General features: G+C 40.1%; 1 protein-coding gene and 1 long non-coding RNA gene across 3 annotated transcripts in view; one reads left to right on the top strand and one right to left on the bottom strand.

Annotated features, from left to right (window-relative positions):
- Positions 1-1,414: 1,414 nt before the first annotated feature.
- On the bottom strand, positions 1,415-3,435 carry LOC123958334. Its single transcript, XR_006822037.1, has 3 exons — positions 3,355-3,435; positions 2,695-2,787; positions 1,415-1,549 (listed from the first exon to the last, which is right to left on the bottom strand). It is a non-coding gene; the product is annotated as an uncharacterized LOC123958334 (long non-coding RNA).
- An 8,079-nt stretch (positions 3,436-11,514) lies between these two features.
- setd7 (SET domain containing 7, histone lysine methyltransferase) overlaps positions 11,515-14,922 on the top strand; it is a 519,573-nt gene continuing 516,165 nt past the window's right edge. Inside the window, exons 1-2 of one of the 2 annotated variants that reach the window (XM_046031402.1) lie at positions 11,515-11,687; positions 12,276-12,405. In XM_046031402.1, coding sequence (XP_045887358.1) covers positions 11,651-11,687; positions 12,276-12,405 — 167 coding nt within the window. In that variant the 5' untranslated portion in view covers positions 11,515-11,650. The remainder of the gene's footprint in view (positions 11,688-12,275; positions 12,406-14,922) is intronic. The other variant, XM_046031401.1, reaches the window with a different exon arrangement.

The following is a 14,922-nucleotide window of genomic DNA, read 5'->3' as shown; positions in this document are numbered from 1 at the left end:
GGCTATAAGGAGCAAAGCATCTTGACTTTAAAGCCCTTTCACAGTCCATTGTGGAGACTGATGCATAGGAGTGTCCACATTTGATGTTGGATGATTTTCACTGCACTAGCTTTCTCATGAAATGTCCTTTTTACAGCAAAAATAAACTATTAAAACTTATTTTAAACCACCAATGGAAGTATGCTATTATTTAACTGACCTCTACATCAGGGGTCCTCAACTACTACTATAACTACTATTTGTTCTAAGCAGACACTGTGGGTGCCGGACTTTCAGTTGCCATATTACTGTTTAATATTTTCAACTTTCGCAAGATTAACATTTTTATTAGCTTATATCAGTGTGAACAGACTCCTTAAAAACATGGTAGGCCTAAATCCATAATGATAAATCTACATAGGTTATACTAAACAGTTCTACTTAACTAGAAAATGCCCTCAGACCGCAGCCAAGGAGTTATTATGTGAGCAATCATGATCTGACTTTATGCTGCACAAGACATGAGTCTGCAAAAGTGAAAGGAGTTGGTTACCTGGCTGAGAAGGTTGAGTTGTGCAGCACTTTATCTAACCAACACGTTCTCACTCCCGACTCGTCACATATTGATGCTTGGTCAAGGCCTTTTGTCGTCGCTTTTCAACGCCCTGGGTACCCCTTTTGCGACAATTATTGACATTTAGGAGGAGCCATCAAAATCTATGTTTTGTCCCCCCTCACTTTTCTCCAGCGATTTTGGAGTTGGCTCATAGCTGAGGCGGTTTACTATGAGTGACTAGTCAATCAGTCACACACGCATCAGACATAGGCTAAATAAACGGTTGAAATGCGGACAAAAATCACGTAGCCTATAGAAAACATGCGACAGAAGGCAAAGCTGGTGCTGAAAAGTTAAGGGAGAAAAAAAAAAGAGTTTTTTCCAAAGTGCCTCAATTTTAGGCTACCGACTTTTTTTTTATGCTGCTGTATAGACGCTTTCATGGGACGCATTGCCAAGGTGACACGCCCAGCCCAAAGTTAACTTCCGTTCTGTTTGTTTAGTACTGGGTTTGTGTTTACTGGTTAATATAGTGAGTGATATCCAGTACAGTGTTTCCCATACATTCATTTGTTTGTGGCGGCTCACCACATTATCAGCGCTGACTGCCACATTTTGATTACCATTTTCTTTTACTATTTAAGATGGGAAAACTTGTATTTGATTCTGCAGGTAGAGACCAATGTTATTTGTGCCGCTCGTAGGACGAATCATTTAGGTGAAAATGTACTTGTAGCTAGTTGTCTACTTTACTACGATAGTAAAGACGCGTTGTTTGTGTTTTAAACACGTTTTGCTTACGAGTTATTGATCCCGGAAGTTCGAATCTGTGAATATATTTCCAACTTTACCGAACTTATTTGATTGCAAAGCTGCACGCAGCACATACCTTATTCGCTCAGCACCTCCTCTCACTCACTCTCTCTCTCTCTCCCGCATGAACACCGCTGCACAAATCCGTCCAACGTCAATGTCGGACATCCCGCCGCCGCGCTCGCCACAGTTACGCTCATTCTGTGGGAAACACTGCAGTAACTCAGACAGGTCAGTAGAAAAACATTCTTGTCTCAAATTTTTGTTCAATGGGTCTGGTAGTGTGACCTTATCACATTTCAGGTTGGCCAAGTAACGTTTCTTTTCTTCGACTGGCAGCTAAGGTTATTTACTTGTTATGGATTGCTCGCGGAAGTCTGCCGGAAGTTAAGTTTGGGCCAGAGTAATGCACATGCGCAGTACCGTTTGTTTATGTTGTTACCGTTGAAAGCGTCTATAGCCTAAGACGAGGGCGCCTGCAGCAGGGTGGGTAGTTACTTGTTAAAAGTAGCTTAATGCAAATTAAAAATATAAAACAAGTCATTGGCACCTTTTCACGTTCCTTTTTGAAACTGTAGCCTACTTTTACTCTTTACTCAGTATTTTGTTCAGGCCAGTAATCTACTTTTAATTTCGCTACAGTCATTTATACCTTCATAACTTCGCCTGTCTGTAATCTGCATTAAGCGTCACGAACGTTACGAAGAAAACAGCAGCAGGTCCGAGCTACTGTAGCATTAGCTGGCTGCATCACTATAGGCTAACGTTAGTAAACAAATTGCTCCACATTTGCTTTTTACCGTTACATCCTTTCTTGCAGGCTAAATCAACAGTGGTACACAGGAAAGTAACATAGGTGGCGTTAGTTGGTGAAGTAATGTGGAAAGCTAACGTTATATAACTTTGCGCTGGATAACAATAGCAATTGCTCGACGTTAGCTGGCGAGCTAACGCGACTTTCTCTATGTTTCTCCAGCTTTACTAATGCTCACTTTGTTCTTACTCGACATCATCTGAACCTGTTTGGTCTGATGGGCTTCAGCACATGAACCTTTATTGTTGTTTTGTATCCTTACGTGGAGCCTGTGTTTTGCTGGGAGCCGGTTGTTTTTATGGTGTTAGTGGACTGCATGTTGTTAGCTGCTGTGTTGTCGCTGTAGCACAAGAGAAGCTCGGGAGCGCACACAGGGCTGAATCTGACCTGGAGACCTCACATTAAAAGCAGAATAGTGGCTGATGCAAGCAAGAGAGAAAACAGGCGCGTGCTTCATTTCTAAGTGAGTTTTGAGGCCATTGACAATAAGGCAATGAAAATTTGATTTATTAAAATCAAAAACTTAACTTACATATAGCCCCTTTAACCAAAATGAGCTGTCATCCAGGCTGTGCACTGTTACGCAGATCTGTCCTGGTCTTGGGCGCTTTTCCCAGTCACAGAGCTGGGCAGATACAAACATTTAGAAAATCAGGCAAATTACTTTTCTGTTTAAGGCTTTATTGTTCTAATAATGCAACTGAAATCCAGTGACTGCACACCATGGCACTGGTGGCCATGTTGGAAAGCAGCCTATAGGCTACATGTCCATAATAAAATAGTGGCTAGGCAGCAAAGTGATCTTATCAATACGTTCATGGAGATTTAAAAAGGAAAATAATTGTTTTAAACAGTCAAATTACAGATAATAAACAAGCAAAGCAAATTGCTATCCCTAGAAATAACCTGTTGCACAGCAGATTAAATATATATTTAAATATATAATATGCAATAGCATGGTTTTTATGGTAGGTAGTCAGTGGAGTTTTGTTCTAGTTAGATTATACTCTGTCTCTCTGACTGTGTACCTGTCTTCATAATCTCCCCTCTCCAGTCTATACTCTATCTTCTGTCACTGCAAATATCCCTCTTTTAGCCACACTAATAAGTACATTCTGTTTTCAAAAGTCATTAGAAATGAGCATTTAAGTGCTTTATTTAAATAATCAATTAATTAAAAATCCGAACCCACCAAGCCCATCAGCATCCCCCCCAGGTTCAAAGTCGATCCTACACCCCTGGTCTGCTCCTGACTGTTGCATTACTCACTGAGAAAAATGATGGTTGTCTTGTGGAGCCGCATTGTAGCGGTCTACATGACAGCGGTCAGCGCTGATCTCACTTACATTTCCTGTGAGTACTTCAAAATAAAAGTCTGTTTTGCAAGTTAAATTCTTTTAATGTGAAGCTGCAGCAGCAGGAAATGTTCAGTTTTGCATTAGCAGTAAATTTATACAGCATGATAAAGCAAAAGTAAAATTACAGATTTAAAAAACTACTTCAAAAAGTACACAAAAAAGCTACTCAACGTGAGTAAAGTAAATTTGTTACTTTCCACCACAAAATAGTTCAAAGTTCAAAATCTTTTCTGTACATTATATAATTTGTTGAGAACAAAATGATGTAACAGTGGCCAATGGAAACCAAAAACCACCAACTAATTCAGGCCCAGATTCAAAATCCCAGAGAAAATCAAAGTCAAAAAATTTATGAGACATGATGCAAATAACAATTAGTTTTTCTCCAAACAGCATCTTTATAAAAATGTTTTTGAAATTAGACAAACTCAAACAATGAAGGATTTTTTCATGTAAACTTTACTCTTTGTTGCAGATCATAGCATCATTCTGACTTTAGCCACTGAGCTGGCCAGTGGAGAGCACACTGTGGTCCTGAGGGTTTCAGATTATATGGGCCTGGAGCAGGACAACATCATCCAGGCCATAGTGCGTAACTGCACTGGGGAAGAGGTGTGCTGCCAAAGGCCTGTGGCAGGACGCACCAATGTGCCGGCAGTCCTGGGAACACTGGAAGGCATCCTGCTGCTGCTGAGTAAGTATGATAGTTGATTTTAGTTCATAATGAAAAGATGCTTATCATAATTCCAGGGTTCAAGTCCGACCTGTGACTTCTGCTGCATGTAATCCTCTCTGTTTTAAGAGTTTTTAGACTTATGGAACTCTTTGTCACAGAGGAAAAAGATATACAACACGATACATGTTAGTAGGACAATTAATTGTTGGTTTTGGTCTTTGTTAAAAATAAAACAATGTAATTATGTGATTAAGTGATTATGGTAGGGGTGTGACGAGACACAACCCACGAGACGAGACAAGATTCGAGATTGGGTTCACAAGATCAAGATTTTAACACTATTTTTAAGAAATCTTTAATGCTGAATTATATGAAAATTCTGAACATTAAACACTTTATTTCCTAGAACGGTGAATTTTTCTGCACCAGTTTATGTTTTGTTTTTGTTTTTATGTAAAGAGAAACACAAAATTCAGGTGGCAGGTGATGATTCAAAATCTATAGCCTAAATATAACAGTCTAATCTACAGTAAGTCAGTGCAGCGCTGTGCATTGCATTATTGATCCGCTTTTAGTAACGTCACCCCCTTCAGACCGTTTGACCGATGCAGTTTGGGACTGCATGTTACATGTGAAACCAAAAGTAACTGAAACACTTGTGATCAGGCAGAAATCTCACCACAAATCCACATGTTAACTTCAGAAGCTCAGATAAAGTGCAGCTCACAGTCCCAAACAGAGCAAGGCTGCGCTTCAGTTTTTAGATGTTTAGATGTTGCAAAACTCTACCAGCTACGTTAGCACTCGTCATAGCTGTGTGGACTCACAGCGCGAACGGTGCGGTTGATTACTATCAGGGAGTAAACCGATGTGGCATTAGCTGGGCAGAATTGATTAGCTCCACGAATATTATCAGTCGTACATTTGTATTTCACTGTGTGTGAAAATTAATGTGTGGTTTGACAGCGTGTGAAAAATGTCGTCACAATTTAATCTCACAAGATCTCGTAACACCCCTAGACAATGGTGAACTCTTCTGCTGACATGCTCAACTCTCCCCACCACTTAATGTTTGGACTTGTGGTGACTGACTCATGTGGGTGTGTTGTAGTAATCTCTGTTGTCTGTATGTTCAGTACTGCTGTTGGTGCTGGTGACATTTGCGAGAAAAGGATCCTTTACCGCAGGATGATGGTTTTAGAGACAACAATCTGGAATGACCTGTCAGAGGAAATCAGTCTGTCGGAGTCAGTGTCTTCTTTTAAGTTCCGTCTGAAAACTCATCTCTTCTGGAAAGCATTTATTGAGTTTATCTGAGCTGCCAGCCCTTTTTATTATTTTAATTTCCTGCTTAAGCTTTTATCTTTGCATTTTATGTTATATTTTTTTGTTTCTTATTGATTGCTATGAGTTTTTATGTTTTATTTCATGTTTTTTTCTCTCTGTGAAGCCCTTTGTGCATTGTTTGATAAGTGCTCTACAAATAAAGTTTATTGTTATTATATTATAACATACTACTATGATGAAGGAGTGAGTGGGGATGTGGTTTACCCTTCACTACAGTCCTATTAGCACTTAACAGCCACTGCCCAGAAGCCTAAGGAAGAAGTTGGGGTTTTTTGCATCCGCGGCCTAATGAACATAAGAGAGAAATGGTATTAGACATTATGAAATCCATGTAGCCAGCAAATGCCACATTTCCCTCTGAGGGTGTAGTCAAATAGTTATGTAATGCTTTTTTAAATGATTGAAAGTGTCTGTTTAGTTGACTTCTTTATCATATTGTCAAACATGTTTTGCTGTTGCACCAAAAGGTACAAAATGCTTTGTTAATGTTGATTTTTGAAGTTTTAATACAATTATGGATTTGTGAATGTTTTATAATTCAAAGGAAATTAATCTTTGTTATTTCTTAAATAACTCATACAACAGTTGAAAGTGAGAGAGGACCTTTCTTTTTTTGCTGAGTTTATTATACTAATCAGTCAGGGAAGTACTTAAATACAGAGCTTTCACTTAGAAATAGGGTTGCATATTGAGAACCGGTTCCAAGTTGGAATCGTTACCAAATTTCCAAGAACCATGGCTTTGAGAAGACATGTTTGTTTGACGTGTTTGGGTTCTGCTTATCGGTTCCTAACTTTGTGCATATTTCAGTCCCGGTCATTGAACTGCAGTGAGCATTTTACAGTCCATTAAAGTGTCACTTATCTGCCTGGACCTGCTACGCCGACCTAACGTCACGTCATTTGTCTCGCAGTACGTCTGAAGAAGGGTGTCCTTCTGTTTATATTGCTGGCTCAAAAAAATGCTCAAAAGTTTCAATTAATAATCTCTTAGATCAGGCAAAGTAAGTTTGGCATCCGGCAATTTTTTTTTAAGCCATTACATAGCAGGCCAGAACATAGGCAAATGATACTTTAAGAACTCTCAATCTTAACCCACACCGGGTGAATATCTTTTCTCTCCCTCTTCAACAAATTAATAATGAAATGCTCAAAATAAAGCATGTGCTGGACTGTGCGCGTCCCGGTGATTGATGCACATCCATCAACCTATGGACGCTTACTTTAATTTCCCCAGACAGAGGACATTCCTGCGCCTCTCATTAAGGGGAATCCAATCTCACATTTCTTTCTCAACTGTTATTTCAGAGGTGTGTAAAACAAGCCACAGACTATTTTGAATGTCCTTCAGAAGTAAAAGCTCTCAATTCAATTCGAAATAAAGCATCACACTTTTATTTTATAGGCAAAATCACTAAAGAGCAAATGATTATGGGAGTAACTGCTGGTGGCATGACTGAGATCTATTTCAGCACCATGAATGACGGGAAAATAATGATGGCTAAAAATGACTCCAATATACAGTATAATTTTCTTGGATCCGAGTTCCCAGAGACGCCCTTTTAGTACAGAGACTCCTTTCACTTTAGCCATGAAGATGATCAAGGAGGAAGTGGATGAAGGTCACCATAGAGACAAGATCTGTGGTAAAGGGTTTGGAACCAGAACTGAGATTTCATAAGAACCAGACTCGATAAAATGAAAAAATGAAACCCAACCCTACTTAAAACTGAGTATGTTTACATTGTTGTATTGCTACTTTTACTAAAGTAAAGGATCTGAGAACTTCTTCCACCACTGACTAAGTGTCTGTTTCAGATTAAAGGGAAGGGAGTGACCTCCGGCCCCTTTCTGATGTCACAGCTCTGAAGGTCAAAGGTCAACTGCAGGCCTGAACTGAAGGATCATGTGTCTACTTTGTTTTCTCTGTTTAACTCTCATCTCTTCATGTAATCATGGTCATCTGATTTGCCTCATGTTTCATATTTACAGTCTCAATTTATACATAACAATTTTTAAAAATTATTTATACAGTACAGTAGAACATAACACATTTCTACAGACCTTTGAGGTCCGAAGGGCTTCCTCTGAAGTGGATTAATCAAGTACAAGTGCTGGCACTTCAAAAGAATATTTTGAGACTTTGCACTTTTACTTGACTACATAAAAAGAGGGGAAAACTTTACTACATTTATGTGATGGCTTGAGAAGAGATCTCAAAAAGATCTTTTAAATGTTCATCAACATTTAATTTTTACAGCCTCCGACAAAGACTCCAACACACACTCGTGTAAAGATAAAACAACAAACAACATTTTATGCGCTGAAGCCCGTCGGGCCAAACAAGAATCAGATCGATGTCGGGCAAAAACATGGTCAACATCGGAAAGGTGTCATGGAGACCCTTCCGCTATGTTCTAACCATAAAAACTGACACAAAGTTGTCTTTCACCCTATTGGACAGGTAAGCTAACATTACTGCAAAGCATTTGAAATATCTTGTGATGTAGTGTTTTAGTCGGCTTAAGTTAGATAACATTAGCTTGCCGGCTAACGCTGAGCAGCTGCTAACGTTATCCATTGGAAAATACTACAGTTATATGGTTTGCCACATTCCTTCACCAGCTAACACTGGAACCGGTATTAAGTTAAGGTGTTGATTTTAGCCTGCAAGAAATGATAAAACATTGATGTGGAACGATTTGTTTCTAAAACTAATAGTGATGCAAGGCAGGGCAGCCAGATACAGTAGCATGAATCTACCGTTTTTTGCTTAGTAACATTTAATTTAGATTTATTGACGTTTTATCGAGACTCGGGTACACAGCTTCTTAACTGGTCTCAATTGCTGTAACTGACTTGAGCCACATAATGTACAATAATGCAACATAATGGTGCAGGACAACAACACAGTGGAAGACCCATTCACTACAGTAACATTGTAAGTGTGGCAGCAATCTCATAATATTCAGACCAGCTCACTAACCGTTTTCATTTTCATTCAATACATTTGGCTGTGCTCACACTGCTGAGCCTCTCCAATGACAGATGCGCAAATAGTTATTGAAAAGCCGGTGAATGTAACGTTATCATTTGACAAGCCTATTACTTCAAACCAAGCTGATAAAAATATTACTGTGATGTTGTAGTGGGAGTTTACCTGAGTTTACTGTTTTGTGTGATGCTGTCTCCAGAGTGTCGGTCTCTGTTTTGGCTTGTTTAGTAGTTTGAGCACGAGCACACACTTGGGAGGGCAGTGGTTGCAATCTGAAACCTCACCACTAGAGGCACTGAAAACTACTCAGATTAGTGGGATTAGTGGGCCCTGGAAGATGAATGGAGAGTTAGTTTAATACTGAAAAAATACTGTACTTTATGGAAATGTGCTCCAAATAAGTCTTATGCGGCATTCAGACCAAACGCGAATTTAATCCACGCAACGCTCTCCTCGCAGGGGTTTTATCGCTGGACATCGCTGGAGTGTTCACGATAACGCGAAGAAACACAACTCGCTATTACTACAGCTGTACGAACCCAAAGTAAACATGTTGCTGTGATTAAATAGCAATAAACGAATTCAACTGATGCCAAAATAACTACAATATGAGGCAGATTTGTTAAACATATGAATTCCTGCTTTGTCAGGTCTGTCAGCAAGACAGTAGGACAACAACTTCTAAAATGTTTGTTTTCTGAATGGAGTTCGGATTTTCGGCTATGCTATGCTATGCTATGCTAACTTGGTCACAGTAAAGTACAACGATAGCTGGTTACATACACATGTTTTCTGAACTCACCAGGTAGTTCAACCTCCTCGCTTTCTTTTCTCCCAGCAATGTCCAGTTCAGTCCGTTTTTTTACATAAATATGAAGTAGTGCCAAACAACGCTAACAACACTGGAACCGGATGTACACAGAATCTAGCTGCTGAGAAGCTCGAGTGAAGATAAATCAACGTTGTAATCCCAAAAACTAAAGTAAAAAGCTAATTTGATAAAAGCATGCAAATTTCTGAAAATATTCAGTTGAAAATATTCAACTCAAGCGAATTCCTTTGCGTCACCGGCACCGCCCCCTTTATGTCGCTTTGCGCCGCCCAACAGGAAATTGCGGCTCTACGCGTCTTTGCATTGACTTTCTTTGCAAACTCACCGTCCCGAACACTCGCTTCGCTTTTGATCTGAAAGCACCATTAGCCTAACACAGAACACACATCAATGACAATAGGCACACTTTGGCATTTGTCTTACAATAACTTGATGTGTCATAAACTGAGTTATAATATAATACAGAACTTTATTTAATATGATAAAAACAGAAATTGATTTGTATGAAACATCTTGTTAGCCAGTTAGCTATTTGGCAAAGCATGGAAGATGAGAAAAAAAATCCTTAAACAATTTATTTCAAAACCTTTTTGACATTTGATATGGGGTGGGCCAAATGTAGGCATAAATGACCTACAATAAAAAGATGACATCACAAAAAGCCAGCGCTGTGACACTTGGGTCTGGTTCCCTCTGACTGGTCATCAGATTATTCCTAACCATGTGTGGTGGAGTACCTCAGGACATTTTGTTGCGGTTTTCTTTGTGAAGCTAATTTTTTTTAAATCTCTTGCAGTCTGAGTAACACCTGTTGTTTCTCCTGTGCCTCACAACTCTTGTGCCTTTGCCAGCTTCTCCACAACCAGTACCAGACCTACTTCAGCGTCAAATCGACGGCGTAGGTGATGGCGTAGGCTAATTTTCGTTGTACCTTCACAGTGCAATGACAATAAAGACTATTCTATTCTATTCTATTCTACGGGTCTACACCGTCGCCTGATGTGCATCTCCTCAAAAATGTAACTACACGTCGAGTCGACGCGGACCGTAAGCTCTGTGATTGGTCGGCTGGGTAGCCTCACAATGCCTCCGAGCCGACCGGAAGTACCCCGCGCTTTAAAGCAACTTTAATAGCGGCCGAAACACAGTGAATCAATATATTTGACCGTCGCATCCCGAGCGAAATGACTCGTTTCGCTATCAGAATGTGATCCATTCGGTCGATAACATTTGAAACGGCTACACCAGCCGCACGTATACAGTTTTACCCCCATTTACATTAGCGGAGCGCTGGAAGTTAGCCTGCTCGGCCGGCAAAAGTCAACACAGTGGACGCTGTAGCGCTACTGCCGACTAGTGTTTGGGGGTGTAATTGCAGAATGACGGACACACCTACGCACAAGTATAAATGCATGGCTACGTGTGTAGCCTACAGCGTAGGTACGCACGTAGACCCTACGCAGGAGTATAAATGGGCCTTCAGTCCTGCCTGGCTCTTGTTCACGCCGGCCTCACCAGCCACCACTTCACCGGCATGTTTGTAAATTAAGACTGTTAACTTATACACTGCCTACTGTGTTCACCAAACACGAAACATAACTTATTATTATTAACTAATAATTATTATTAACTAATAAATTCCATCATATCTCAGTGAATGGAAGGTTATCAGGAGATCATTTCAGAGTCAGAAACGAATAAATGCCTTAGGACAGAAGTCTTGTTTGTGTATTTGGTGTAGTCTGAAATTATGTCAAATAGCAATATTAGGCTATTTTGACTCAAATGGTTAGTCTACGGGATCAAAAGCATTATTATCATCACAGGCATCCAGGAATTATGCAAAACTAATCAAGTAGGCTAAATAAAGGGGGGTGTCAGGGAGAACCTTTTTCCAAACCTGAGGGGGGCCCACACTCTCTTTGAAAGCCCTGTAAATGATTCCAGTCAAGGAGGGAGGACGCTGCTTCCCCAGCATAGGGAATGGGGCAATGCTGTGTGGTTTTATTTTGTTAGCGAGAACAGATTGACAAATGAAAACCAATAACCTGCTATGCATAATTTCAGACCAAAATCCCGACTGCATAACTGCAAGATAAAAGTGATTGCTTCATTTGAGCTTTTTCTGAAGTGAAAACGTCCAGGATCAGGTTCGAACCTATGGTTTGAACTCCTGGTTAGAAAGGCTTGGCAGATGTAATGTCGTTGCCGTGCACAGATCACGCCCCGCGTGTGACAGGAAAGCAGTCACAGCTGCGGCGATCCAGCAGCCTCGTGCAGCATGGACAGCGATGGCGAACTGGAAGAGGTCGTGGAAGGTAAGCGACGTCTTCCTTTCGTTTTATTGATTTCCCTGCCAACGATGACAATTCGCCTGTGTCCGCTATTTCTCTGTTTTGAGATTGTGACGTCAGTTGTCCGCAAATCTCCATGAGTCAGCCTGTCAGTGGGCCCGCGTGCTAACGTGAGCGCGCCAGGGACTTTATTCCAGAAGGCGAGCCGCTTTACAGACGAGTGAGGGCGGCCTGGGTGAGACCAGTGACCCGCTGCTGGAAAGATTTAACCAGGCAGGAGATGTAAATTATCACCGAAGGTTACATTTTGTTTTTCACGGTCTGCTACACGTTCGGTTTATGATTTCAGCAGCACTGTAATAAATGATGTGATGTTGTGTATCGACGTGAACGGTTAGTCTGAAGATTATCACCGAGTAACGTGAGTGTTGTTTATGTTAGAAGGACCGAAATACTTAAAACTGTTATGTGACACACATTATTATCATTATTGTGTGCATGAAAACCAAATGCAAAACTGGAGAAATGTTCGCACCTCTTGGAACATTGTCTTTTATGAGTTGTAAGGGTCTTCTAACATCTGTGTGTGTGTGTGTGTGTGTGTGTTTTCAGGTCCATTGGATGAAGATGGTCAGCCCTGTGGGTTCTGCACAGTAACCTACTCATCCAGTGATCGTTTTGAAGGACACTTCGCCCACGGAGAGAAGAATGGCAAGGGCAAGTTCTTCTTCTTTGATGGAAGGTACTGTAAAGATAACACATGATTGTACAATAATAACAATAGTCAGTAAGTGTAGATATTCAAAAAGCATCCTGGGATGTTGCAAATCATGTAAGCAATGAAGGTAGTACTTTTGAGAAAAAATTTCAATAAACAAGTTAAAATAAGATTTAAAAAATGGAAATAAAGTTTATAAAACAAAGGAAGATTTTCATACTAATACAGGAACAGTTGAGAGCATGTCAAATAAGGGTTGAGGATGAGCTGAATTTACAGGTTTCACCAATATGCACCATATTGTAAAATCTTTAGAATATTAAAGTGAAATGAAGCCACTTTAATGTATGTAAATGTTCTTAATTGTACGCATGTTTTCCCAGTGGCTGAAGCCCAGGGGAGACATGGTCACTCTTCACATGATATGAAAAGCAGCTAGAATCAACTGTGAGGCAGTTAGTTTGTTTGCGTTATTGTGTGACTTTGGTATTTCAAAGGGTTAAAAACACCAAAGTCACACAATAACACAAACTAACCCCTAAAAATCCACTGGCTACAGCGCGTTACGGCTCCCAGAAGCCGGAGCTAATCGCAGCCATTTCAGTCAATGCTTGTGAGTCCACCAGCGTGTCTAAGAAGCAGCTCTCCGCTCCGCAGGCAATAGGTAGCGGGTCTATTTTTGCCACAAGCCGCGTCAAGCAGCAAAGATCAGATCGAACCAGGCAGGAAGTCAGACACAGAACGGCATAGAGAATCCAGTTAATTTTCAAAATCAAACATCCTGTGGTGACTCCCGATAGGTGTGTTTCCCACAGGATTTTAAGAGACTATGGTGGGTGGGCCTCGGACCCAATGTTGTGCTATAGTAAACAAATTGATCATAAACCCATTGTAGAGCTATAAATGGTGATGAAACAGCAACATTAAATCAAAGAATAGAAAATAGAACAAGTAATTTGTTGGATTTTTTTACTTTTAATGGACACATGTAATATGTTTTATACTTTCTGTGAATATAATCCTATTAATCTTATACTAATCGTTCACATGTCACATCACAATTGTATCTTCAAGCTAAATTCATTCAAGTCCAACCAAATTTGATAAGTAATGTTGTATGTGGTTCTCATATGGCGCAGAGCAACCCCCAGGAAACACAACGTTAGATGTCTGAAATCACATTACGAGATGTGTAAAAAAATATTTACGGTTCATTTTGAAACTATGTTGGAGCAAATTAGACTATGGCGGGCCGCCACTGCAATAGTAAAACAGCAACAAACACGGTTAAAGGCTGCACCCTTCGTGGCTGAAACCCTTCTGAGACGCTTCCAGTGGACTTTAACGTCGGGCTTTAGTCGACATACTTTGACGGAGCACAATTAATAATAATAATATAATAATCTTTATTTGTAGAGCACTTTTCAAAAACAAGTTACAAAGTGCTTCAACAAGTGTAAAGACAATAATACCCAAAAAACAATAATACAGAAACGATACAAGATAAGAGCAAGAAAAGATTAAAAAGACTAAAATCCACGTTTAAGATAAATATAAAATAAGTCAAATAGAATAAAATAAAAGGGATAAAATAAAGTCAAATAAGATCGGGAGAGGCTCTCCTATAAAAGTATGTTTTAAGAAGGGACTTAAAAGAGTTCACTGACTCAGCCGACCTGATTTCCTCGGGCAGGCTGTTCCAGAGCCTCGGGGCCCTGACAGCAAACGCTCTGTCCCCTTTAGTTTTCAGTCGAGACTCTGGAACAGACAACAGACCTCTGCCCGAGGATCTCAAGGTACGTGCTGGTGCGTATGGGTCTAAAAGTTCAGAAATATAACAAGGCGAGAGGCCATGAAGAGCTTTAAAAGTGATCAATAGAATTTTAAAGTCAATTCTAAAACATACTGGGAGCCAGTGTAATGAAGGTAAAAAGCCTGGCAGCTGAGTTCTGGACAGTCTGGGGTCGATCAGTAGATTTTTGGGTTAAACAAGTGAAAAGGCTGTTGCAATAATCCAGGTGTGATGAGATGAAGGCGTGTAAAATGGTCTCGGTGTCCTTAAAAGTTAACATAGATTGAATTTTAGCTATATTTCTAAGTTGATACAAACATGATTAAACGAGCTTTGTGGTGTGCTGCTCGAAATTTAAATTACTATTAAACCAAACACCAAGGTTCTTTGCCACAGGCTTAATGTGATTTACTAGGGAACCAGCAGATGGCAGTATTTGTTTTGCCATCTGCTGGGACCCAATGACCAGGATTTCTGTTTTGTCTGAGTTCAGCTGGAGGAAATTATTTGACATCCATTTTTTAACTTCACAAAGGCAGTTGTTAAGTGAACTCAGCATTCCAGGGTCTGTGGATCTGACGGGCAAGTATATTTGTGTGTCATCAGCATAAATATGAAAAGAAATGCCATGTTTATGGATAATATGTCCAAGGGGAAGCAGATACAAGGAAAACAAAATGGGTCCTAAGACCGACCCCTGAGGCACACCATATTTAACTGGACAGAACGAAGAGACATAGTTGTTTACA

The sequence above is a fragment of the Micropterus dolomieu genome, linkage group LG19, assembly GCF_021292245.1.
Source record: "Micropterus dolomieu isolate WLL.071019.BEF.003 ecotype Adirondacks linkage group LG19, ASM2129224v1, whole genome shotgun sequence".
Lineage (NCBI taxonomy): Eukaryota > Metazoa > Chordata > Actinopteri > Centrarchiformes > Centrarchidae > Micropterus > Micropterus dolomieu.
The sequence above is the reverse complement of the archived record's forward strand: the minus strand, read 5'-3'. Positions and strand labels throughout refer to the sequence as shown.